This window comes from Corvus cornix, chromosome 3 (assembly GCF_000738735.6).
Source record: "Corvus cornix cornix isolate S_Up_H32 chromosome 3, ASM73873v5, whole genome shotgun sequence".
NCBI lineage: Eukaryota > Metazoa > Chordata > Aves > Passeriformes > Corvidae > Corvus > Corvus cornix.
Window position 1 is genome coordinate 77,997,778 of NC_047056.1, and position 23,487 is coordinate 78,021,264.

The window sequence follows — 23,487 nt, forward strand, 5'->3', positions numbered from 1 at the left end:
TCTTCTTGACACAGATGGTTTCACAGCAGACAGTGAGTGAAATGGTTGTATCCTCAGAGTTTGATAGGTAATATTTTTTGCCTGCTTTCTCTCACTCATTCATCTACCCACTCACATTCCCTTTTTTCCCTGCAAACTCACAGCATATTCTCCTCCATAATTCATCATCTCAAGATGTACTTGAGCATCTGTTTATTTTTTTATTATTTTTATGCTTTCTTGATAGATTTATCAATATTTTAGCAGTTCGTTCTTTTCATGTGCACTGCTCTCTTTCGCATTCACACAGCTGTATGCTTCCAGTGTGGGCTCTGGACCCAGGACAATACTATCAGCTGTCAACAACTACCCAGAGCTGGATTATCTGAGTTGTGGAGCTTTCACACCTCAGATGCCGAGACATCTTGGGTTTAGCAGTGTTACTAGGTGAGATACGTGGCTGTGCTGCTTTTGGGGCCAGCTCAGCTCTGGAAATAGTTCTGGTACTCTACAAAATCTCATCGACTCTCTTGAGCAGTATGCCCACCTGCCTGAGACAGAAGGAGACGCAGCAGGACCATCCCAGTCAGTCTACACTGAGTCAACACCGTTTTTTAGAGGTGAAACCTTAGGCTGGGTTCATAAAAATATCTGTATTAGATCATAAAAATATCTGTATTAGATCAAGCCCAAACCATTGAGCACCAGGACGTAAGAAAACAAGCCATGGTGCAGTCCCCAGAGCACACTTAGGTCCTCTCTTCTGAATAAACTCACCTCTCTCAGTGGTAACAGGGCTCCAGGGGGTGCACCCCAGCCTAAGCAGCCAACCCAGCAGTTCAAGGGTGAACCAAACATTGGCAGCTTATCCTCACTTCAGGAATTAACCCCTGTGTTCTTGCTGATTAGATGGGAAATGGCACTTCTCCATCGAAATGGTTTTTTCAGAGTTCTTTTGTATCATCTGTCAGGCAGCCTTAGTTTATACAGGGAACAATTCTGTGGGAATAACTTGTGATTCTATCCTCTTCCAGTTCAAATGTTTTTCTCCAGATGCTTCCCAAACTACAGTCCACGCAGACCTCGTGGTAGTCAAATACTTGATGTATTTGTGACTTTTCTTCTGGCCATATGAAAACAACTGTGACATGTTGGTGTTCTTGGGTTCTGTTCATACATGCCCAGAATGAGCATGCAGTGGATGTACCTTCCCCAGCCTAAGATGCCTTCTTTCTTTTTCAGGTGTGTGAGAAAGAGAAATTGCTCTCCGAAAGGAACCAGCTGAAAGCAAGCATGGGAGAATTGTTAGACAACTTCTCGTGTCTTTCCCAAGAAGTGTGTAGAGACATGCAGAGCCCGGAACAGATCCAAGCTCTCCACCGATACTGCCCCGTTCTCAGACCCATGGATCTACAGCCAGTCACCACCATCAGCCCCACCCCAGCAGGTGTGGAGCAGAGCCTGGTGACCTCCCAGTGCGTCGGGGAGAGCATGCAGTGCTGCTCGGAGCAAGGCTCAGTGCAACTGGGAGCACCCTGGCTGCCCAACAACATCTCGGAAAATTGTTCAGCTGGCGGGGGGTTGGATGGAGCTGACGCAGGTACTTACCCCGAGAGAGAGCTTCCACCAGAGCAGAGCAGCCAAACGGTCACGGTAGACTTCTGTCAGGAAATGACTGATAAATGTACAACAGATGAGCAGCCTAGGAAAGATTACACCTAGTGACTCGTAACCTTAACATTACACCTGGTCAGGTGTTCTTCAGTCAGCCAGTGGCAGTGTTCATTTGTTGTCTAGAAGAACGTATTTGGTGCACACTACAGTGGTCTTAGCAGCAATACTGTTTTTAAGTATTCCCTCCTCTCTACAAGCAGGAGTTCTCTTCACAATGGTGCTATCCCTTGCTCAGGCAGGGAACGAAGCAGTGGCAACACTGTCTGTTTTTGTATGTTGATTTCAATCTTAACAGGGATGGACATAACACCTCTGAGGACCCAACCACAGCTTTTTTCTCAGTGGCCCATGTCACAAAACCCTAACTCAGGAATTTCCTCTGAATGTTCAATTTTTCATTGAAGACAGCTTCTTTACACATCAAAGTTTTATAGCTAAACTGTACATATTATATATAATATATATAAAATATATATATCCATATGCAAGAGTCCCTGCATGCCTCAGTTTTTCTCATCCTACAAACTGGAAGCTTTCATTTCTATTGTATAAACAAGTTCCAACATTCCTTTTTGTCTTCGATGCTAGAACTAGTTTGGTAACTTGTTACATGATAATTTTTTCCTCAGTTCGCAGTTCAGCAATAGCATTCAATTTGTACTTATTTATAAAATTTTAATGTTGGAAACTTATTTGAGATTTTATTATAGACAATTTTTTTGGCACAGCCATTTTGTGCCACTTGAGCAATGTGGAGTTATTTTATTTTCTTGCAGATACTGTACAGTAATGGTCAACTTTGCCACTTGCACTGAGTTTCTGGTCAAACCTCTTTTCATAAATGAAGTCACGACTTCAGAATAACTTGAGTATATGGTTTTCTTTGCTTTATGGCTTAAAGGAAATAGAAAATTTTTAGCTAATAGACAAACACTCAGGAGCTCATTATGTAGTAAAAACGGTCTTGCCAAATACTGAATTCACTATACAGTTTGTAAAGAGAATCTGCTTGAATTATTTTTATATTTAGACTTCTTTCTGTTTCACAAGCCAAGTTTAAGTGCTGTTAATGATGCTTTTGGAGTCTTATAGGGGAAAGTATATTTCACTCTTTAGAGAAAAGTGTATTTGACAACTGGATCAATTCATCATATGTTCCACGAAGTAAGGCAAACAAGAGATCTCATCAATATACTTGGGGGCTTTTTCTCCAGCCCCACTCTGCATCCTTTACTCATGGAAGCAACTGCTGCTCCGGCTAGTCCCCAGAGCCTGACCTCAGCTGTCCTCAGACATTACCTGTTCTCCCCACCAGACCCAAGTTGCAGAGGTGGGTCTGGTGAAGTCTGTGACCCTGCCTAGGTAGGCGGAGTTGCAGGATCACACCCCTAGTTGTTAACTTTGGCTTCCTTATGGAAGTCCAGCTAGCACTGTATCCTCTAAGAGCAAAACATACGTTTGCCAACACCCGATTTGGTCACTTACCCATCAAATTCTTGTGTTCCAGGATCCTCTCATCCTGCAGCATTGCCCTCAGCACAAGCTGCAGCTAAAAGAATGCTGTCTCAAAGGAGACTACTCAGTGAATTGGCTTAGTTGTAACTGTATTGGACTTGTATCTTAATGTTGACTCATGTTATGACTGTGTGAGACAGCAGCTTTCCAAGCATAACATCTGTATGTACAGTGTAGACAGAAGAACAACCTCCTAATGCTTTTTTAATAATTATTACTATTCTAAGTGTACTGAGTTTTTATTTTGTGGTTCTTTGCCCTATGTGTGCCAGGTTGTGTGGCTTTATTGACGACAACTGTCATGTGCTTTATTGGCTGATATTGTTTGTTCTCGCTGAAAAAAAAATGACCAGCTGTTCACACCTGTTAAAAAAAAAGGAAGTGTGGGGAAGCAGCTTCTCAGAAGCACTAAGTGATAATGTGGTCTTCTGTGCTAACGTTTACACTAGAGGTGTGCGCTGGTGGTTTTTTGAGGCACTCAAGTAGATCAGCATCTTGAACCCTGGAGGAGGAATCAGCTCCCTCTCTCCACTTTCTTCCATCTTCAGACTGTGCTCATGGACTGTCGCCCACTCGCCACAAAGTCTTGCTTTTATCCTCTTCATCCAAACTATTGTAGCCAAGCTACTGAGGAGGAAATGCATATAGCATGTGCCATGTTTGTTGAAAATACTTTTTTCCCCGCATGTACAAAGAAAAACTAGTATATAATGTAGGAAAATATTTATGTTTAAGTATTAATCATTACTGTACAAAATCCTTACCTTTAAATGTTCAAAAATATACAAATGCCATAAACTCCTAGTTCACATGGTTGAAAAAGGGGGAGGAGTTGTCCTATCTTTTTAGAAGAGCTTAACCTAAAAATATCTGAACCCCCTCCCAGCCATCCTTTGCAGGTAACTTCACTGAGAAGCTCTTTGGCGGGGGGGTGGGATTTGATTTTCCTTTGAATTCGTTGACGTTGCAAAGCAGTTCTGTGCTTCGCAGAGAAGTTTTGTTTCTATGAGACCATGTTGAAAGCTAGAATTTAAAACTAAATGTGAATCACATTATAGAGTCATAGCTACTTGGGGGGGCTGGGGGCGGGCGGGAGGGAAGGGTCAACTGACACAGTATTTTAAAGATGTTTTTCTGTTGCCTTTTTTATTTTTAAGTGACCTCCTATATATATGAATAGATAGAATGTTTTATGAGTATAAAACCAAGTTTTAACTTGCTTCCTGACATGAAGATTTACTCTACTAACAACTCATGTGCAACTGGTACTCTTGACCTCATTCCAACGGTTTAAAAAACCCACCCACACAACCCATTGCGCTGCAGCTCTTAGGTTTGACCTGGCCTCATACTGGTGCTGGGTCTCTTGATTTCCTCTACCTTGGGAACTGATATTTAAAACCACTGCTCAAATAAGTGTCTCTTCCTCAACCTTTCGCTCGTCTCTCTCTTTCCCTCCCCTGCAAGCTTTTCTGGATGTTTGATTTCATTCTTTCCCATTAGAAGTGGCTGATTTTGTGTCATTGCTTCCTATATTTACATGTATCATGGTTTTTCAGTGGGGTTTTTTTGGTGGTGGTGGTGGTTGCTGTTTGTTTCTATTTTGTTTTGAGGGGTTTTTTTGCTATTTTGAACCATGTGGCTTTCAAAGCAGTTTCTGGGCTAACATTAAAGGAAGATATTGGGAGAATTAGTTTCAGACCTGGACGCCAGTTTACATACCCAACCATTCTTTTCTCACAAAGACAAACCAAGTGACCACAAAATATCATTGGGAAGAGCAAAAAAAATCTGACAGCAGAATTTTAAGAGTTTGGCCAGTGGTCACTGTGATCTTAAGAATCTCTTTGCATTTGTCCAAGAGGATACATGCAGCATCTGTCCTGCCGGGCGTTGCTTGGGAATGGCGTGGTGAGACCCCATCTCCCCGCTGAGCACTGTACTGCTCCCATGGGCATGTGAGTCCTTGGAGCTCTGTCCAGTCTGTATCTAGTCCTCCTTTTCCTCTGCTATTGCTATACTTGTATTGCCAGGAAACCTCATTTCATTTAGGCTTGTTATGCTTTGTCAGGTGAGTACTACACTATATAATGTGTTTGTTTCTCTGCGTTCTCTGGGGGTGCCTTGAACACAATTAAAGCTCATTGCAAGCTGATTCTGGAACAAAAAGGTAGTGAAAAGATATATTTAAAAAAAAAAAAGAGAGAGAGAGGAAAATCAAAACGGAAAACAAAACGGAAAACAAGCAAAACAAAAGCAAAAATGTTGGCTGTGTTATCAGGAGATCCCAGTATTTATATCACTGACTTCCTAACGTGATGACTCAGGCGTCAAGAGTTTGATGCTGCAGTATAAAACTATTATTTTATATATTGTACAAGTAATTTATTAAATGTCTTTCTAAGGGTATATGCTGCTTTTAAGATGCACTATATTTTTGGATCTAATCCCTGTATTATTTTTTTCCCAAGGAAGTAAAATGTGCTGCAAAAGCAAGCCACAGTGATTAGTATGCTAACTGCTACTTCTCTTTAAAAAGGAGAGTGGGAACGAGATACATAACTTTGCTAAGTGGATTAAGTCCTGCCAGAGAAATGATTAATGCTGATAGTGTGGTTGTTAATCTGGAATGCGACACTTCGTCAAGTCTGTATCCTAAAGAGTGCTTACATAGAAGTTAAAATGCCTAGATATATGTTTAATTTTTTTAATATGTGACTTCATGATTGCCTAGTAAATAAAACAAATCTGCATGCTGGACTCACTATAATCCTGTAATAAAATGAAAACTGATCCACGAGGAGAAAGCATGGTGAAGTGTTGCGATTCCAGAATCAACACCACATCCTCACCTGTGTCTTGTAATCCACTGCTGTGATGGTGAAGAGAGAGCAAGGGGTGCACTTGCAGAATAGGAGACCCACAGTGAATTTTGCAGTGAGATAAAGTGAACTTTTGCCAGGTTTCCACAGGCTTACATTTTGCTCCACTTCACATCCTCTACCATTGCAACATGGAGTGCTGCTTCCACCTTTTTTTTTCCTGATCTGAGATGATTTTGAAGGTGCCTCTGGGTGAATGTTGTAGCCTATGGCTACATCATTTTAAAAGTCTCTATTTTAGGGCTGCCTTGAGAAGTTTTAGCTCAGTATGAGCAGCGTCTTTGCATAAGGAGGGGATCTGCTAAGTATGGAGCAGTTTTATTTTTATCAGAAGTGAGGTGAAACTAAAACTATTAACATAAAGAATTTCTGCTCTCTTTCCTGTTAGAAATTTTCTCAACAGATTTTTACTTCATTTCAGTTTTGTCTCTGCCAACACAGTCCAAGTTAATTTTGCATCCATATATAAGATATGTGTATGTATGTATACATACATCTATAATTCTAGTCAGAGTGTGTGTTTGTGTATTTTCCTGTTTATAATACATATATGTATATTTATAATACTCCCTGGAGTATTTTATGACTCAGGCATCAGGTCTGATGCTGTAGAATACAATATATGTGTATATGCATATGTTCAAATACTGTGTGTATATTTAAAAGATCTATTGTTGGTGGTCTGTAGAATAATTATTCCCTTTACTCTCAAAATTTTAATGGCATTACTTGCAAAGACTAAGTGTACAGTATTTTCCTACACTCCACCAAGATAGGTATTATTTATATCGAAGTCAATTATTGATATGCATTTTAAGGTATTACACGGATAATATTGCCATTTTTGCAAACAAAATCACTTTTGGGCAGGAAAGAATAATAAAAATATCTTTTTATGAGCTCATTACCCCAACCAAACAACTGCTAAAAAGCCAGTTAGATGACTCCTGTTCTTATACAAACTTAAGAGACTGTGGGCAGAGCCCTTGACATAAGTGAAAGTCACTGTGTGGTTCATGCAGTGCCACTGTTGTCCCTTTTGGCTAATTAAGGGCATGCAGAAAAAAACTAGCATCCCAAAATAGAAATGGCAACTGGCAGTGTTTGATTTCATTGATTGCTTAGAAGCAGAGATCGTCCCAGGCTACAAACCTAAATGACTCCCCCCCGTTTTGGAGGGAGCCAAGCAGGGGCTGCAGTCGACGGTGGGCTCATCCCTGCAGCCAGAGGAGCCCACACTCTGGGATGTGGGCAGAGGAGGGAGCAGCTGCCCCGTGCTGGGAGCTGTGGCTGGCACCCCGTGCCCAGGCCAGTGGTACCCTGCATCTGTGATGTACCCGAGAGAAATGTGCATGTCCTGTTCCCACTACTGCGTTCGCTCTGCCTGAAGCTCTCTGGATCCCTCAGACCAGCAGGAATGATACTAAACACTTTGGTGATATTCGGTGCGTGGTTGTTTACTCAAAGTTCCAAGCATCACCTTTGATTTCAAGGGTGGGGATGCCCTAAGAGTTTGTTCCAGAACCAGTTGGTTACAAGTGCACCTCTTATATATGCCTTACAAACTTCAGAGGCCATATTCAAAACAGGGTTTTATCAGTGTATGCAAGGGGGTGCAACCCCTCTTCTCTTCCTCCCCAGGTCAAACAGTATGGACAGTTTTCACACATATCTACCTGTATAACCCTCTGTACCTCTCATAACTGGTCAATGACTGTAACAGGTTACATCAGGTGTTTTTTCTACATACTTTTTACACAAATTCTATGCGATTAATGTAACTTAATTCAATGCATCATTTTATTGTACTAGTTCTTAAGCTTGTCTTTATTTTTTTTTCTAGGTGACTGTGGTTTCTTGTGATTTTTATTGTATAAATAAATGAGGTGGCTGTTGATGCTTACTCTCTGTTACTAAGAATTTTTACCTTTTTGGAAGAAAGCATTGCTATGAACTAATGAATTTAAAATGTCATTTACTCATTGTAAATACAGTATTGTGCAAAAAAACAAAAATGAAAAAAAACCACCCAACCCTTTTCATTCATTTGAATTGCTAGTGTTAACTGAATTTTGTCTAGACACCATTTCTGTTGATGAAATAAAGACATATCATTATGTATTGTAAATCGCCTCATCTTGACTCTGAAATCAATGTTGCAGGGCTCGGTTAACACGTAGATTGTAGGTGAGATTCAGGAGGGTAGGTTGGGTGTGCTTGTTACTGCCAGGTGAATCTCTAGACTGATGAAGAGACTTCTACTCACGTGGTCCCACTGCTAATTCACTAGTAGTCTTTGATCCAGGGATCCAGTTACCTTTGATCTGCAGGAACAGCCCAGGGTGTTCCTTTGCAAACGTGAAATAAGTTTTTTTGGAAAATCAAATAAGCTGTATCTATATGCATTCCCCTAGTGCATGACTTCAGGCAATTCTGCTCAGTCTTTGTTTTGGTCTTCTGAAGAGCCAGTGTTCTTATTGGAAGGTAAGGGAAGAGGCTGAGGTTTGTTTCCCCTTTAAGGAAAACGTGAGAGAAACTTAGAGAGGTTTCTGTAGAAACAAAACATAGCTGAAAAATCTCTGTAGTGTTCCTCTCTGAAAGAGGAAACCTGTGCCATGGACCATTAGCAGAAAAGCCAGAAAGGAAAGAAGAAATTACAACAGCTTCGGATGCTATTACCACAAGCAGGACATGGGGTCTAGCGGGGACTGTTTGTGCTGTGGGGCTCCCACATCAACCACCTCTCTCCTTGTGTCAGACACAAGCTGGGAGCCTGCTCAATAGCTTGGCAGGAGACCCTGGGAGGGGGAATGGCGTGACCAGTTGTCCTACCCTGGCCCACATGCTTGCTGGCTGTGGAGTGGGGAGGAGGGCAAGCTGCTAGAGGGAGGTCTCCAGGCTTTTTTTATCACCAAACAGGAGACCGTAGATCGTGTTCCCTGGGCCACCAACCTTAGAGATGCAAGCTGCATTCTCCTCCATCTGCAGCAGTGAAAGTTGCCTGCAGTGTTTCAGTCTTAAGGTTCTCATGGAAGAAAATCAGACACTACTTTCCATTGCATTACTCAGTTTTCTGAATCTTCCTGTTGAGCATGTATGAATATGAGGAAGGCTTCCCACCCTATCAAATCTGTCAGAAGATGTTGCATCCACTGCATCTACACAGCCTGGCAGTAGACAAAGTACTTTAGCAAAGCTGTTTCTCCATCCCTCAGTTGTTACTGGCATTTAATGGCCACCATTTCAAGTATTTCCTTTTTTTTTTTTTTTTTGCCTTAAAATACTGAACAAATGCACAGGCAATTTGTCAATGAGTTTCTAGTGAGGCAGAATATGAATGTAAATCACACGCACTTGAAAAAAACAAAACACTGCAATCTTTATGCTTGAGTTATTTTCCAGCAGTCCTGCTTTCTGCTAGCCTTGCCTTACAGTTGTCAAGTCATGGAGGATTTTTATGTTTAGGGAAAGCTGCATAGCAAACGAACTTGTTCCAAGCATCGCTCCCTGCTGAGCTGATAGCAAATGTGAACTGTGATAAGCTTGACAAATAAAAGCAGCTTAAAGTATGTGGCCAGAAACAGGGTCAGGGACAGTCAGAAGAAAGTGCTTTATTTTCCAGGTACACAAGTGGAAGTGATGCTTTCTTGGGCTGCATAAAACCCAGAAAGCCAACCCTCCAGAGCTAGGCTGTCCTAGCAAACTGAAATGAGCTCTTTTTGGCTTTGCTTGTCTTTTGGTTCTTCTGTATGAATTAATGAGACTGTGAAACAAATAAGATTTTTGTGACCATGATGTGATCTTCTCAAACAGCAAACTAAAAAGTATAGATGTTTTGCACTTAAATTGTCTGATATCAGTTTCAATTTTGAATCCAAAAGCATTAGCTATGAGGATGCTACATTAGCATGGAAAAGCTCTATCAGAGTTTGAGGATTGCATTAGCAAAGGCAGACGAGCAGCAGGTATTCTTCAACTGTTTTTTTCCCTTGCTTTAATTTTCTGTCCTTTCAGATTCTGTGAGTGTTTCCTCTGTCTTTTTATTTATTGGCTGTTGAAGTCTGGAGAGATAGAGACCATGTAGCCTTCCAGGTTACTTTCAAATCAAACTATTCCTTTCTTGTCAGTGGCTTGGGTCTTACGCTACCTTGAAGGTCTGTGGATCAGGCTGGTTTCTGATATGAACACCACTAGCATGCACAACAAGTTGTACATCCCAAAACGCTCCCTCAAAGACACAAGGGTGTTTCTGCAGTGGCAGCACACACTGACAAGATCCAACTCAGTCTACGTGAGAGAAATCTTGAGTCGTGGAGAGAGCTACCCATTAACACCAGCAGTCAGAGTACAGTACAGCTGGGATTGGCATGAAATGGAGGAATAAGTGTTTGCTTCTTTAAACTGTATTATCAATTACACATTATAGCAGCGGGAGAGGGGAACATAGCAACAGAAAATCTGCTTTTTGTCTCTCTGCTGAAGGCAGTTTGTGCTTGATCCCTTCGTTTATTTCTTCTCCTTAGAATGTCCTTACTTTTTCATGATGGATGATAGTTCTAGGAGCATACTCTGAAAGATAACAAGAGAAAGAAAGCATGAATTGGCTTAAAGGAGAAAAACAAATGCTATCATAGTAATTAACCCCAACACATAGTGAAGGGTATCTGGTGTTTAGCTGACAACAAACTTGCCTTGTAGGGCTTTGGTCAATGCTAAGGGGAGGGTGGGAAGAGGGGCAACACCTTGCTTTTAAACCAGAATAAACACATGAATGCATTAGAGTGACCAGCAGGTTGAGGGAGGCGATTCTCCCTCTCTACTCGGCTCCTGTGAGACCTCACCTGGAGTGCTGCATCTAGCTCTGGGACCCTGATATAAGAATGTCATTGGAGCTGCTGGAGTAAGTCCAGCGGAGGGCTGTGAAGATGGGCAGAGAGGCTGGGACACCTGTCCTATGAAGACAGGCTGAGTTGGGGCTGTTCAGCCTGGAGAAGGCTTCAGGGAGACCTTATAGCACCTCCCAGTACCTAAAGAGGGCCTACAACAGAGCTGTAGAGGGACTGGTAGCAAGGGCATGTAGTGATAGGACAAAGGGTAATGGCTTCAAACTGAGAGTAGGTTTATATTAGGTTTTAGGAAGAAATTCTTTACTATGAGGGTGGTGAGGCACGGAAACAGGTTCCCCTGAGCAGTGGTGAATGTGCCATCCCTGGAAGTGTTCAAGGCCAGGTTGGGTGGGGCTTTGAGCAACGTTGTCTAGTGGGAGGTGTCCCTGCCCATGGGGGTGGGGGTTGGAACTAGATTATTTTTAAGGTCCTTTTAAACCCAAACCATTCTGATTCTATAATTCTGTGGTTTAATAATTTGTTTGAAATCAGTGAACCCATCCTAGAGCTCTTCCTATACCTAGTAAGGGGGCTTGTATATTTTTGAATTCTTTAAAACCTAACAAAGACAGACTCAATTAAACAAGTTCCACTTTCTAAAATCCAGCTTGTTTGTTGCTGCACAAATCCTCAGAGGGGTTAATTAGTGTTCAACTGCTGCTAACACCCAAAGTTTATCTGTGTTTGTGCAACTGGTGAATGGTTACATTTGGGTGGCCAAGTGGCTTTTGCAGAATAATTGGTACACTTGCTGTCATCACCACAAGCTTCTTCTGAGTGCTCCAGGGCAGAATAAGATACAAACACTGTGGGATTTATTTATTTTTTTAAAGAGGTGTTTTCACGGCAAAGCTGTACAAAACCAGCAGTAGTTACCAGAGGTGTAAATGTGAACACCTATAAGGATTCTCAAAAATCCTAGAGGAACACAGGGTTTTTCCACTCCCTCACCCTACCTCTAGATTTTCCTGGTGGAGCTCAGCTGTATAAATAACTCCTCCATGGTTATCAGGTTTGTTATTTCAATGTACATTCACTCTTATCAAGCTGTTGCAGCCCCAGAAGCAAGAGCAGGTGAGCAGCTAGTTAAATGAGTGGATATTTATTCCTTACATGTTGTTGAAAGGTTGAATAAACATGCCATGTTCTGAAGAAGATGGCAAGCACTCATGCTGAACAGCAGCTTTCTCCTCCCTATCCTGCTCACTATGGAGTGTTTTCCCAGTGGGTAAGAGGCTCAAAGCTGAATGGAGAATTGAGAAGCAGGAAAAAATTGAACAGCATAGAGGAATAAAAGAGCAGTGCAATGAGGAAAACCAAACCTAGTGAATTGTAAAATTTCCCCAACTTTGACAGAACCAGGATTTCAGCCCCAGAGACTTCCTTTTCTGAAAATGAATAAAATCAGCAGCCCTATCTCAGACCAATTCTGCAATCTGAGGGTATCAGCGTCACCACCTGCTTCATTGTCAATTTTATCCCTTCATTCACCATGAGAAGGGAGCCTGGCTTTTAAAGATACATTGGTTACTTTGTAGCCAAAAATACAGACTTAGAAAAATTACAGTGTGAAAGCACAGGGCGCTCTGGAGGAGAGGATGGGGAAGATGCCGCACTTCTTGAAAAACAAAAATCTGGAGTGTCTAAAAGGCCTAATTCTTTATGAAAATCTTGATCTAGTAATTTTGGTTGCTAAGAACATTACACATCTTCTAGTGATTTCCAGTTTTGTTTTGTGATTTAGGAACTTATCATGGCTTCATGAAGAAACACAACCATTAGATAATGTCAAGCCCCCCATCTTCTTGGAATACCCTTGGGTACTCTAGCAAGAGCACTAGCACAGTAGTTCTCTTAATACAGATTTAGGCATGGGTTGCAAATGTGATAATTAGTTCCAAGTCATCTGAAAGTTGGTGCCTTTGTGAAGAGAATTGCCAATCTAGTGTACATGTTCCAAATCCCAGTTAGCCAAATTAAAACTTCTAGGTTTTAGAGTACACCATAGAATTCTTTAGAAAATTATCACATGGATAAAGACCAGAAAGAACTGATACTGGACATGCTCAGGTAGCATGCAACTGGAATCCTCTGCTTTAGAAGGGCAGGAAACACGACTAGCAAAGACTTCAAATGCAGCTAGCAAGGAAATACCAGCCAGCCTCCAGCTTTTGTAGAAATGCTTGCATTCAGCTATTGAATTGGGATGACACTGTGACACTCTGAAGATGGAACCTCAGGCTGTGGTCATCTCAGATGAGCTTTCTGTTCGTTCTGTAATCGTTCCCTGGTTTGCAGAAAATGGGTGAGGAGGAAGACTGCTTGATTCTGGCAAACGGTGCCTTTGGAAGTAAAGCTGCCGTCTTCTCTAACTGGTCATTTGGAGTGCTCAGATCTGTTTTTCATGGCCCCCAGAGATAAGAAGAGAGTTATTGGATGGTTGTAATGGCTTCACACAGCCCTGCATGCACAGGCTGTGAGACAACCGCCCTCAGTGCAATCCCCCGAGAGTGCCTATTCTGGGCTGTAATTCCTGGCCCTGCCTATTTTCAAGAGAGCACAGGTTGTATCGGTACTCATTATATACTGACCTTTGACTGCATCAGTCAATTAATCTTATCAGGCTTAAGCATGGATTATCCATTAGTCAAGACCCTGACTGGTGCAAATTATGAGGGTTTTTTCTCATAATATCATTCATGTGCAGAGTCCTATTGACAGCAGCATAATTCCTACACACCTTTGTGGATCCAGCTCCTGGCTGTCAGTTATGATTGTGGATATACTAAATTCAGTGAAGCTCTTTTCACTCAGCTGTGTGTGAAAAGCTGCCATTTAAGACCTGCTTTGCCTAATGGTGTCTGGCAGCCTGGGATCATGCAGAAGATGCCCTCTTGCTCCACAGCTATATCTCCCCTAAAATAAAAGTTAAAATGTGGTGAGAGATGCAAACCTTAGGGCAGAACTATGTGTGTACCCACCATATTTCGTAGAAGATAAGATACTGTATATTCTCTAAAATGTATCCTCTAAGTGAGCCTTGGAAATTATTAATGTGGAGATAGTTATCAGTGAAAAAATTGTTTTCTGTCACTTCAAAGCATGCTGAATGTGGTCCTCAGGACCAAGGTTTTGGAGACTTGCAGATAGTCTGACTTCAGCTGTACACAGTTGCTGGATTCCCCTGTCAGCGTAGAGTTTTGTAACATTATATTGAGATTAGCTCATCCATACAGTCAGCAATGCTCTTGTCACTGTGTTTAGGTGGAATGAAATCAGTTAGAAATAACCCTCATGTCATGCATTGACTCCATCTTTGCTTTGCTATGTGCTCGAAGGTCCAGTTTTGGTATTCTGTCCTCAGAATCTAATAAACCTAAAGCTTGACCAGCAGTGCCTCAAAAAAAGGTATTTTTTTTCCCAATGGATCTTTAGCCAAATAAGTTTTTTAGGTTTTCTGTCTCTCTCACTTTGGCTTCCTCGTCTAAATAATGATTAACTTTGGACAATGCAGTGTGAAAGAAACAGAACTGAACATGAAGAGTGAGTAGTTTGGGTGTAAAACTAAACAGTTGCAATGTAAATATTTTGTCAGGGGTTTATGCTGCAGTTGGACGCGAAATGATGAAATGGCTCTTCATCTCCACCAATTCCAGATGAGGAAGTTTTAAACAGCCTTCTAGTTTGCACTGTGGCCAAACATGGCTTCCCTGTATAAATTCTACCAATGGGAAAGGCATTTCTTCTTTCTTATATACAGAGATGGTCTGGTTTGAACTGAAGTCTGAAAAAGTTGAGGAATCCTGATAGCCAAACATGCATTTTGTATTCAGTATCCTACTGCGCTGTTTCATAAGGGCTTTCAGTGAAGAACTAAATGAATTCTCTCTTAAGGGTCCAAAGCAACCTTTCCTCCAAAGAGGAAGTCTTAAGAAGAACTTCCTGTTCTCTTTGAGAGAGGCAGTTTTGTACTTATGAAAAAAATCCCATGATATGACCTGACCAATTACTATCCACCACCTGGTCTTCATAGTTTGATCCAGAGGGTCCAGTACATTACAAGAGGTAATTTTAAAACATTTATTTGTGCCTAATGATTATTGTTTACTTGTAAGAGATTCAGTTTTGCTGTGGAAGTGGTGGTGATAATACTGGTCAGGAAGAAGCTCATCACTGGCTGAAGATCAAGCATCCATAAACTGTACCATTAGACTTGCTCAGTACTTTCAATGTCCTGACTCACAGAGTGCAGTTGACTTGTCTGAACACTCTTGCAGTATCAGATGGATAGATTTTGTGTAGCTTTGAGGTTTTCTTTCAGCTAAGAAGAAAACTATAGTGTTTGTGGGCAGCTGCAGTTGTCCTGCTGTCTTACCACAGAACATGGGTAGGTGTTTGGTTGGAGGTTGCCAGAATGGTTATTGAGCTACAGAAAGTGATATTTTCAATGTTGAGTTGATACTCATCTCTCATTGAACCTAATACGAAGAATGCTACAGACAAATTCTGGCCAAATGGTGTGGATGAAGGGAAAAAGAAAAAACTGGAACCAGTATGGAACTAAAGATGACAGTTTGGGAAAGTTATCAAAGAAAATTGAAGAACAGTGTCAATTCTGCTATTAGGCTACCCAGCTTAGATTAGTAAAATTTAGGTTAGAACAGACTCCATTTTGGCTGTTTAGAGTATGTTTGTTCATGTGGATTCACTGTTATATTAAAAAGTGTCTGTGCTTTCTCTGCATTACTGTTGCAAGTCACCGTTAATCAGGGATGACAGTAGGATGGCATAGTTTTGTAAGCTTCATTTGGAAATTTTTAATACAATTACTTTTAAGTACTTATTTTTTTAAAAAACATGATCAATAGATTTTGAATGCTCTTATCACACAGATAAATCTAGTAATACACATTTTTCTGTTCTCTAAACATTGCCTCTCCTATGAGGAAAGGCTGAGAGAATTGGGGTTGTTCAGACTGGAGAAGAGAAGGCTCCAGGGTGACCTAGTAGTGGCCTTCCAGTAAGTAGAAGGGAGCCTACAAGAGAGCTGTAGAGGGACTTTTTGCAAGGGCTTGTAGTGATAGGACAAATGGGAATGGCTTTAAAATGAAAGAGAGTAGGTTTAGTAGGAAGAAATTCTTTATTGTGAGGGGGGTGAGGCACTGGAACAGGTTGCCAAGAGAAGTTGTGAACGCCCCATCCCTGGAAGTGTTCAAATCCAGGCTTGAAGGGGCTTCAGGCAACCTGGTCTAGTGGAAGGAGTCCCTTGACAGGGTGGGGGTTGGAACTAGATGATCTTTAAGATCCCTTCCAACCCAAATCGTTATATGATTCTATTATTCATACATTATGATTGTCTTCTGGAAATCAAGTTAAAACATATCAAACCAATGCCGAGTGCCTTTGACCAAATTAAATGGTTAATATAGGAATTGGGGAATACAGACTGTAAGAGTCTTCAAGTTCTAATGCCCAGGTTCCACATATTTGTGATGCACCAGCATATTTGTGTATTGAAATCAGTATTCATAAAATGCTGCAGCAGTGCCAGAGTGAAGTGCATTTGCCAAAATCTTGACTCAGTTGTATTAAGAAGTACACGTACTTTTAAATATTGTGTGCTGTAAGCAGGAAGCACCAGGTAGCACACCTACATCAGTCACACTTTAAAATGCTAGCACAAATCCTACACGTAATGATCTCCAAAGACAGCATGCTGGAGCACTGTTACTTTCAAGAGTAATGACATTGTTTTGCAAACTGACTGTATTTCTCCGAAGAGCTCCCCTGGAAGATAGAGTCATTGTCATTACACAGGAAAAGCTGCCAAGCAACTTCTGTGAGTTCGCAACAGGGTGCTACTGAAATTCTGTCTTGCTTTAAATAACTTTCTGCACTTCACCTTTTTAAAGAGCCTTCTATCTGAATATCAAAACCCAGCAGATCAACAGATTAGGCTCTAGGCCCTCTCTCTGTATTAGAAAGATTGAAGTGGAAAGTGGTTCAATTGCACCTAAGTGACAATTTAACATGGTTTATGCTGACTGGCTTATTGTAGGAACTGTCATCCCATGAAAACTGGAACCCACAAACAGTTTTTGGATGAGCAATGTAACGGTGCCTTGTGTTTCTTACCACAAAAGATTTGAAGTTGGTTGGTTGGTTTTGTTTGTTGTCTATATAAGAAAAAAAGGGGAGTGGGGGTGTTTAGGAAGAGCAAGGAAAAAAAATTGAACAGAATCTATGATTTTGAGCTTTGTGTGAAGTGATCTTGTTTATTACATGCCCCAGAAAAAGGTATTTATGGGCTTGCTACTGCAAGCGATTGTAAAGGAGCCTCTGTGCTCTCAAAGAACAAAACCTGTTATCTGAGGCAACCACAATTCAAATCACTTTTAAGAAAGCCTTGTTGATTCTTAAGTGCAAGCACTATATCTTATCAACATTATGACTGTAAGCAAGCCTAGAGCATGGGGCCAAAGAAAAGGAAGAGCTGCTGAAAAAGCAATTCTGTAGTCGTTGGCTCTGGCATTGCAATTATTTGGTGGGGTGTTTTTTAATGCAGATCTTTTGATTTATTCATTGAACAATTATTCAACTTGGAGGTCACCTCTGGGACAAACCCGAAACTGAGAGAAGTTGTGTCATTGAACTCAATGCATTCAAGGCTTCTTTTTCTTACACTGGCAGGAGCTGAAGAAATTTTCCCTGGGACAATCCTCGTCCAGTTGATTGGGATGATGGAATGAATATAAAGAAGCTGGGATTCGGTGACTTAGAGCTCCTCGGGACTCAGTAATTCCCTGGTGTTCCTGCTTTCACTGCAGAAGGAGGCCGAGCGTTTGGGAGCTTGGCTTTGTCCGGGAGGCCGCGAGGCGCTGGGGCTGTGTTGGAAGTCCTGCCCGAGTCGTCCTGCCCCCTGGCTCGTCCCCTCCTCCCCAGGGCCGGCACAGGGTGCCGGGGCCCCCCGCCGCCCCCCTCCCGCGGGCTGCCCCGGGCGCTACTTGCCATGGACACGCGGCGTCCCGAGGCGGCGGCGGGCGGCGGGCTGGGCGCGCCCTCCTCGCGGCGCTTCCCCCCCGAGCCGGAGCCGGAGCCGGAGCCGCCGCGGGAAGCGGTGCTCTCGCTGTCGCTGCCCGCCCGGCTCCCGGTGAAGACGCGGGAGAGGAAGCTGGACTTGCGGGTGCCCGGGCAGTGCCCGCTGTCCGGGGAGTCGCCGCGCTCCTCATCCAGATCCCGGCAGGCGCTCACCCGGCTGTGCCTGCGGGGCGCCCGGTGGGCGGTGGCCGCGGCCGCCCCCGCCGCCCCCGCCCCGCCCCCCGCCGGGGCGGCCCGCGGCGCTTCCTCGCTGCTGGAGGAGGGCGGCTGCTGCTGTCCGTGGTGCCGGCGGCGCGGCGGCGGCGTCCCCTGGAGCTGCCCGCGGTGCTGCCGGGCCGGCGGCGGCGCGGGGGCGGCGGGAGCGGGCGGCGGGAGCGGCGCGGGCGCGGGGCGCGGCGGGGACGCGTTGCTGGCCAGGCAGGGCGGCGGAGGCACCACCGAGCTCTTCTTGGAGATGTACAGGCCGGGGTCCTCCTCGGAGGGGCCCGCCGGCCACTGCGGCTGCCCGCAGAGGCTCTTCTGGATCTTCTTGATGCCCAGGTGGGCGATTTCGAGGATGTTGAGGAAGAGGGAGACGGCGGCTATGCTGTTCATGAAAACCATAAAGATGGTCTTCTCTGTGGGTCGGGACACAAAACAATCCACCGTGTTAGGGCAAGGGGGCCGAGTGCATTTGTAAAGGGGAGACATGTGAAGCCCGTACAAAAGATACTGACCTATCATAAAGCCCACTTCGACCACCGACCGGGTCAGGATATGTAGGACGTAGGTGCGCAGCAGAGACCCTCTCAGGGGTGCCTTATTCACTTTCTTCTGTTCCTCCAGCTTACGCAGTTCTCTCTCAACTCTCCTGTGTTCCTCGAGCATGGGCTCCAGGTCCTCGAGCTGAGCCCGCAGGTCGGCTTTTCTGTTCTGTCGCTCTTTCTCGAGCGCCCTTAACCTGTAGAGCGCGTGGCCCATGTACACTAGGGATGGGGAGGAGACAAATATGATCTGCAGTACCCAGTATCTGATCAAAGAGATGGGGAAGGCTTTGTCATAACAGATATTGTTGCAGCCAGGTTGCTCTGTGTTGCAGATGAACTCGGACTGCTCATCATCCCAGACATCTTCAGCAGCCACTCCCAGCACCAGCATCCGGAATATGAACAGGATCGTGAGCCAGATTTTGCCAACTATGGTGGAGTGGATGTGCACTTCTTCAAGGATGCTGCCCAACAAGTTCCAGTCCCCCATGGTCAGAAGTTCATTTCTGGAAACAAAAAAAAAAATTATTTTCATGCAATGATTTTTTTTTTTTTATGGACATTTTAAGTTTCGTTTGTTTGCGTTTGTTTTTTTTTTTTATTTTAATAAATGTCTTTCAGATACATTCTGGTAGCTGGAGAGCTCTTAGAAGTTCATCATTATTTTCTACTTACTGGGTCTTTAAATGAATGCAAACTTCATGATTACTGGTCAAAGATGCAAATGTGAGATTATTTTAAGATTAAGAGAGATTAATTTCAGCTGTAATACACAGTACTTCATAACTGCCCATAATTTTATATTATTTTCTTCCCACTAGAAATGAAGACTTTTTTCCCACTTTGCAAATCCTTTGCCAACTACAGGTTAATTCTACACCCACTCCATTCCACATTGACTATGAATTTGCCATAGTTTTGCCATAATAGATAATGTTCTTGGCTTTAATTTGTTGGATAAAGCTTTGAGAAGTGTCCTATAACTGACTAAAAAAAAGTTTCATTTTTACCCCAAGGTAGTAGCAATATTAGTGTCATCCATCCAATATTTTCCCACCTACCCGGGTAACAATTCACAAGTTTCTCTCTTGGCTTCCTAAAACTACAAATACGTAGCTGATTTACACATAACTTTACATTTGCAGTCTCAGTTCTAGGACAATATCAATAAACTGAGTGCTCCTAGGGTTATTACCTTTATTTTTATGCATCAAGTTTTACTGGACCACCAAGACTTCATCTTAATTATAAATTTTAACATATGAGATAATGAAATCAGGGATTACATCATGGAGCAATGTGGAGGTTTTTAACAGTGAGTGTATGAAAATCCTTTTAACAAAAATGATTAACAAAATGCTTGATTCACAAGCAAATTGATCTATGTTCTGCTACCAGATGCTTGATTTACAAGCTGCTTCTTTTGAAACTATTTTGGAGCTTCGGGTAATGTGGGGAATTGAAATGTAAGATATTTGACTGCTTATTTATGCATGAACTGCATGTTTGGTGCTGAGTCCCTGGAATGTGTTCTACTAATACGGTAATGAATTATTGAAAGCAACTGGGATCATATCTACTTTAGGGTTCACACTTGAATTTTTTTTGTGCTACAATACTTTAAAGAAGTCCCAAATTCCACTAAACTACAACCTTTAGTAAAGTGCAATTTCTAACCTTTTTTTGTTTGAAAGTGGCTGGTTGATGTGCCCAAAATCTTGTATGTATTTAAATGATAGTGTAGCTGGGTGATATCACCATTATTAATATGGCTTGGTTCATGACATGATCCCATGTAGTTCAATTCTGCTTCAAGGCTGCATTTTTCCACACTGCAAGTAAAGATTTTCAGTTGTAACCAGCAGTGAAGTCATTCTCAGCACAGGCATCCTACAGATTTCATTATTTTGTTTCTGGGACTGTTTTCAGTCTGCAAATTTGAATTTTCACACACGGAACTGGCTAAGGAAACATATCGAGTGAAGCAATTTCTTAGGTGCTGTGATGCACCCAGAATATCTTGTTTCCCCACTCCTTCCCTCCCACACATATCATTGCAATGAGACATGAGGAAAACAAAAAGTCAGCAATAATTATTGTAGTCCAATGCAACAGTTAAACAAAGGAGCTTTAGATATACTCATTGCCTTGCAAATGGCTGATCCCTCACTGAAATTGATAGACTCAGCAAAAAAACCCAACCAAACAATAAAACCCCAAGTGTGATGCTACAATGTAAATTCAGGAATAAAAGGGAAAAGGAGATATGCTTTAATCCCAAAGAAAAAATGCATTCATCTAGCAGTAGGAACTGCCATTGTTCTGGAACAGAAAGTGTATATAACTATTTGGGGCAAGAGAGGTATATAAACAGATCATTCCAGCTCTATAGAGTTTTGTTTCTTAAGTTGTTTCTATCTTAAATAACTCTATCCTCACCTTTGCATTATAAAAGCCAACAGAGGAGAGTAATGTAATTGTAGGAATGGTATAACTCACCCTCTAAGTGACCCTGTGATACCAGGACACTTGCCCTCAGCTCTGCACTGGTAAAACTGCAGCATAAATATTGACACAGTGAATGTTGTATAAAATAAAGAAGTTAGAGCCATAAAAGCCAGAGTCTCTAAGAAATCAGCCCAAACTATTTCACAACCTTGTCATAGCAATGTGCTTCTAATTCTTCCATTTTTTTCCCTTCCCTGGCCTTAATTGAGTTCTGTGTAACAGAGTAATTTCAGTTTACTGTAAGAGAGTAATCTCAAAAATCAATGATATCATTATTTCCAGTTTACTAGTAGACTAGAAATTCTAGTAGTGCAGCCTATTCTATATTACTAGTGTTGTAGACTAGAAATATACCATTTTTAGTAAAGTACATGCCTGAGATGTTTCTCATTATACCATCTGACTACCTTTGTGTCGGCTCAAGTATTTTTGTATGGTTATTTCAAACAATAAAAATTCATGCATGTAATCACTTAGAAACAGATGGGAATCCACCATTTCTCCTGGAGGAAGTTCCTTTAATTTTTGATTTCATTATTTCTTTAAAATTAATCTGGTCATTTGCCACTATTCAAATGACTCCTGTATTACATTCATGCCAGATTTGCATCAGTTGAGGTATGAAAAAGCAGCATTAAACTTTAAATTTCTTGTCAGAAGAAGTTAAATGTTAAGATGCAAATACTCATGGATTTATTTTGCATTGCTTCAAGTCTGACAGGCACCTGCCTGCTCCATACTGCCCCTAGGAAGAATTACTTTTCTGCTACTTACCTTAGGAGAAAGCCTTTGGTTAGTCTCTTAGAGCATTGCAGAAGGAGCATGCAGAACTGCTTGTTGTTATTTCTCAGAGACCTCTCTTTGAGAATCCTAGGACATCTCTTTTTTTTTTCTTTTTTTTCTTTTCCCCAAGAGCCAAAGCATAGACGTGGTCCACTGAACGGGCTTCTCAGTTCTATGTAGCTGGATGCCCAGATCGCTCTGTCTAAACTATTCATACACGGTTTAAAAATCATCAGATGATAGGATGGTGCCTCTAGCCAAAATTATCGTGCAATTATTTTAGTCAGCGGTGTCTACCAAAGCCATTCCCCCAAGGCTCAATCTGTATGGCAGCAGTTTGTAATGTCCCTATGCCTTGTTTTAGTCAGTTCTTCAAACTTGACACCTCCACCCACCTCCCAAATGAAATTTTATTTTATAAAATGGCTAAATAGGTAGACATTTTTGTACTTTACAGTACAATAGAGTCTTACATTTTCTTTACATTCCATTAGTTTCGCTTTGAATCGATGCTCGAGGATCGATCGGTCATGTCCGATTTCATACTCTGTTGCCTGGTGAGTTAATTTAGGATGCGTTAGACTGAGCCTTTGAAAATGGAGGCCACAGGAACTGAGACTCGAGTCTTGAGTTAGAAACACAGGCTTTCAGCACAGTAGCCCTTGAAGAGCCACCCCCAAGACCATTCAGGACTGGTATCTGTGAGAGACAAGGTTTAAAAAAGGAAAGTGAGCTGTCAAAATGGGATTTTGTGAGAAATCGGAGCTACCAGAGCTGAGTTGCTGATACTAAGACCTTCCACTGCCTAGTCCTGCCCAGGCCCAGGCCTAAATTTTATGGAAATTCCAAATACTCTTTTTTTTTTCCTCTCTTGTTGTGGAACTTCTGGACCTTTTCTTCCATTTTATAAGGCACAGAAATTATTTCTGTTTCGGACTCTTCTTCCTAAAGATACTCCCACTAATAAGAAGAGGAGTGGCCAGTTCTCAAAGGACAGTAGCCCCACCCCTTCTTTGGAATTATCTCTGATTTATGTACCATTGCATCCTTCTCTCTTGCACAAGCTGTACGTCCCCCTGAAAGTCCTGTTTGAATATACCTTCAGAGCCCTGCCCTGCAGCATGTGAGGTGGCTACAGCACCTTTCCTCTAGCCTCAGCCAAACACAGCAGATGTATGGTTTATGCAAACATTACAAACACTTCAGGGGAAGTAGGGTTACAGTTTTCACTCCTAAGAGATGCATTAATATTCATCTGAACCACCCAGACTGCCACAGGCCTTTCTCATCCTTATACTCTCGTGCCTGTCATTGCCATCTTATTTTCATGTCTCTTCTTTCCAAATTTTGTCACCAAGTCCCTAAGGCTTTTCCTTGCTGCTTCAGCTGTCTCAGACCTTGGACGCAGGCCTGGGT

General features: G+C 42.2%; 2 protein-coding genes across 8 annotated transcripts in view; one reads left to right on the plus strand and one right to left on the minus strand.

The window, feature by feature from the left end:
* The window catches only part of BACH2 (BTB domain and CNC homolog 2), a 187,790-nt gene extending 179,612 nt beyond the window's left edge, over window positions 1-8,178 (plus strand). For all 7 annotated transcript variants that reach the window (XM_039568570.1, XM_039568571.1, XM_039568568.1 and 4 more), the window contains one exon: window positions 1,222-8,178. In XM_039568570.1, the coding sequence (XP_039424504.1) occupies window positions 1,222-1,701 (480 nt within the window). In that variant the 3' untranslated portion in view covers window positions 1,702-8,178. The remainder of the gene's footprint in view (window positions 1-1,221) is intronic.
* Window positions 8,179-9,305: 1,127 nt separating this feature from the next.
* GJA10 (gap junction protein alpha 10) lies at window positions 9,306-22,257 on the minus strand. Its single transcript, XM_039568597.1, has 5 exons — window positions 22,063-22,257; window positions 18,751-19,286; window positions 18,414-18,651; window positions 17,945-18,284; window positions 9,306-10,619 (listed from the first exon to the last, which is right to left on the minus strand). The coding sequence occupies exons 1-5, from the start codon at window positions 22,110-22,112 to the stop codon at window positions 10,581-10,583; spliced, it is 1,203 nt and encodes a 400-aa protein (XP_039424531.1). The 5' UTR covers window positions 22,113-22,257; the 3' UTR covers window positions 9,306-10,580.
* Window positions 22,258-23,487: the final 1,230 nt, after the last annotated feature.

Bases quoted from the DNA above. Each gene is read 5' to 3' on its own strand.
- GJA10 (XM_039568597.1), bottom strand. From the start codon at position 22,112: ATGCTCCTTCTGCAATGCTCTAAGAGACTAACCAAAGGCTTTCTCCTA. The intron at 19,287-22,062 runs GTAAGTAGCAGA...TTTTGTTTCCAG, and splicing joins ACCAAAGGCTTTCTCCTAAG to AAATGAACTTCTGACCATGG. The intron at 10,620-17,944 runs GCAAGTAGCGCC...GTTATCTTTCAG, and splicing joins CGGGACGCCGCGTGTCCATG to AGTATGCTCCTAGAACTATC.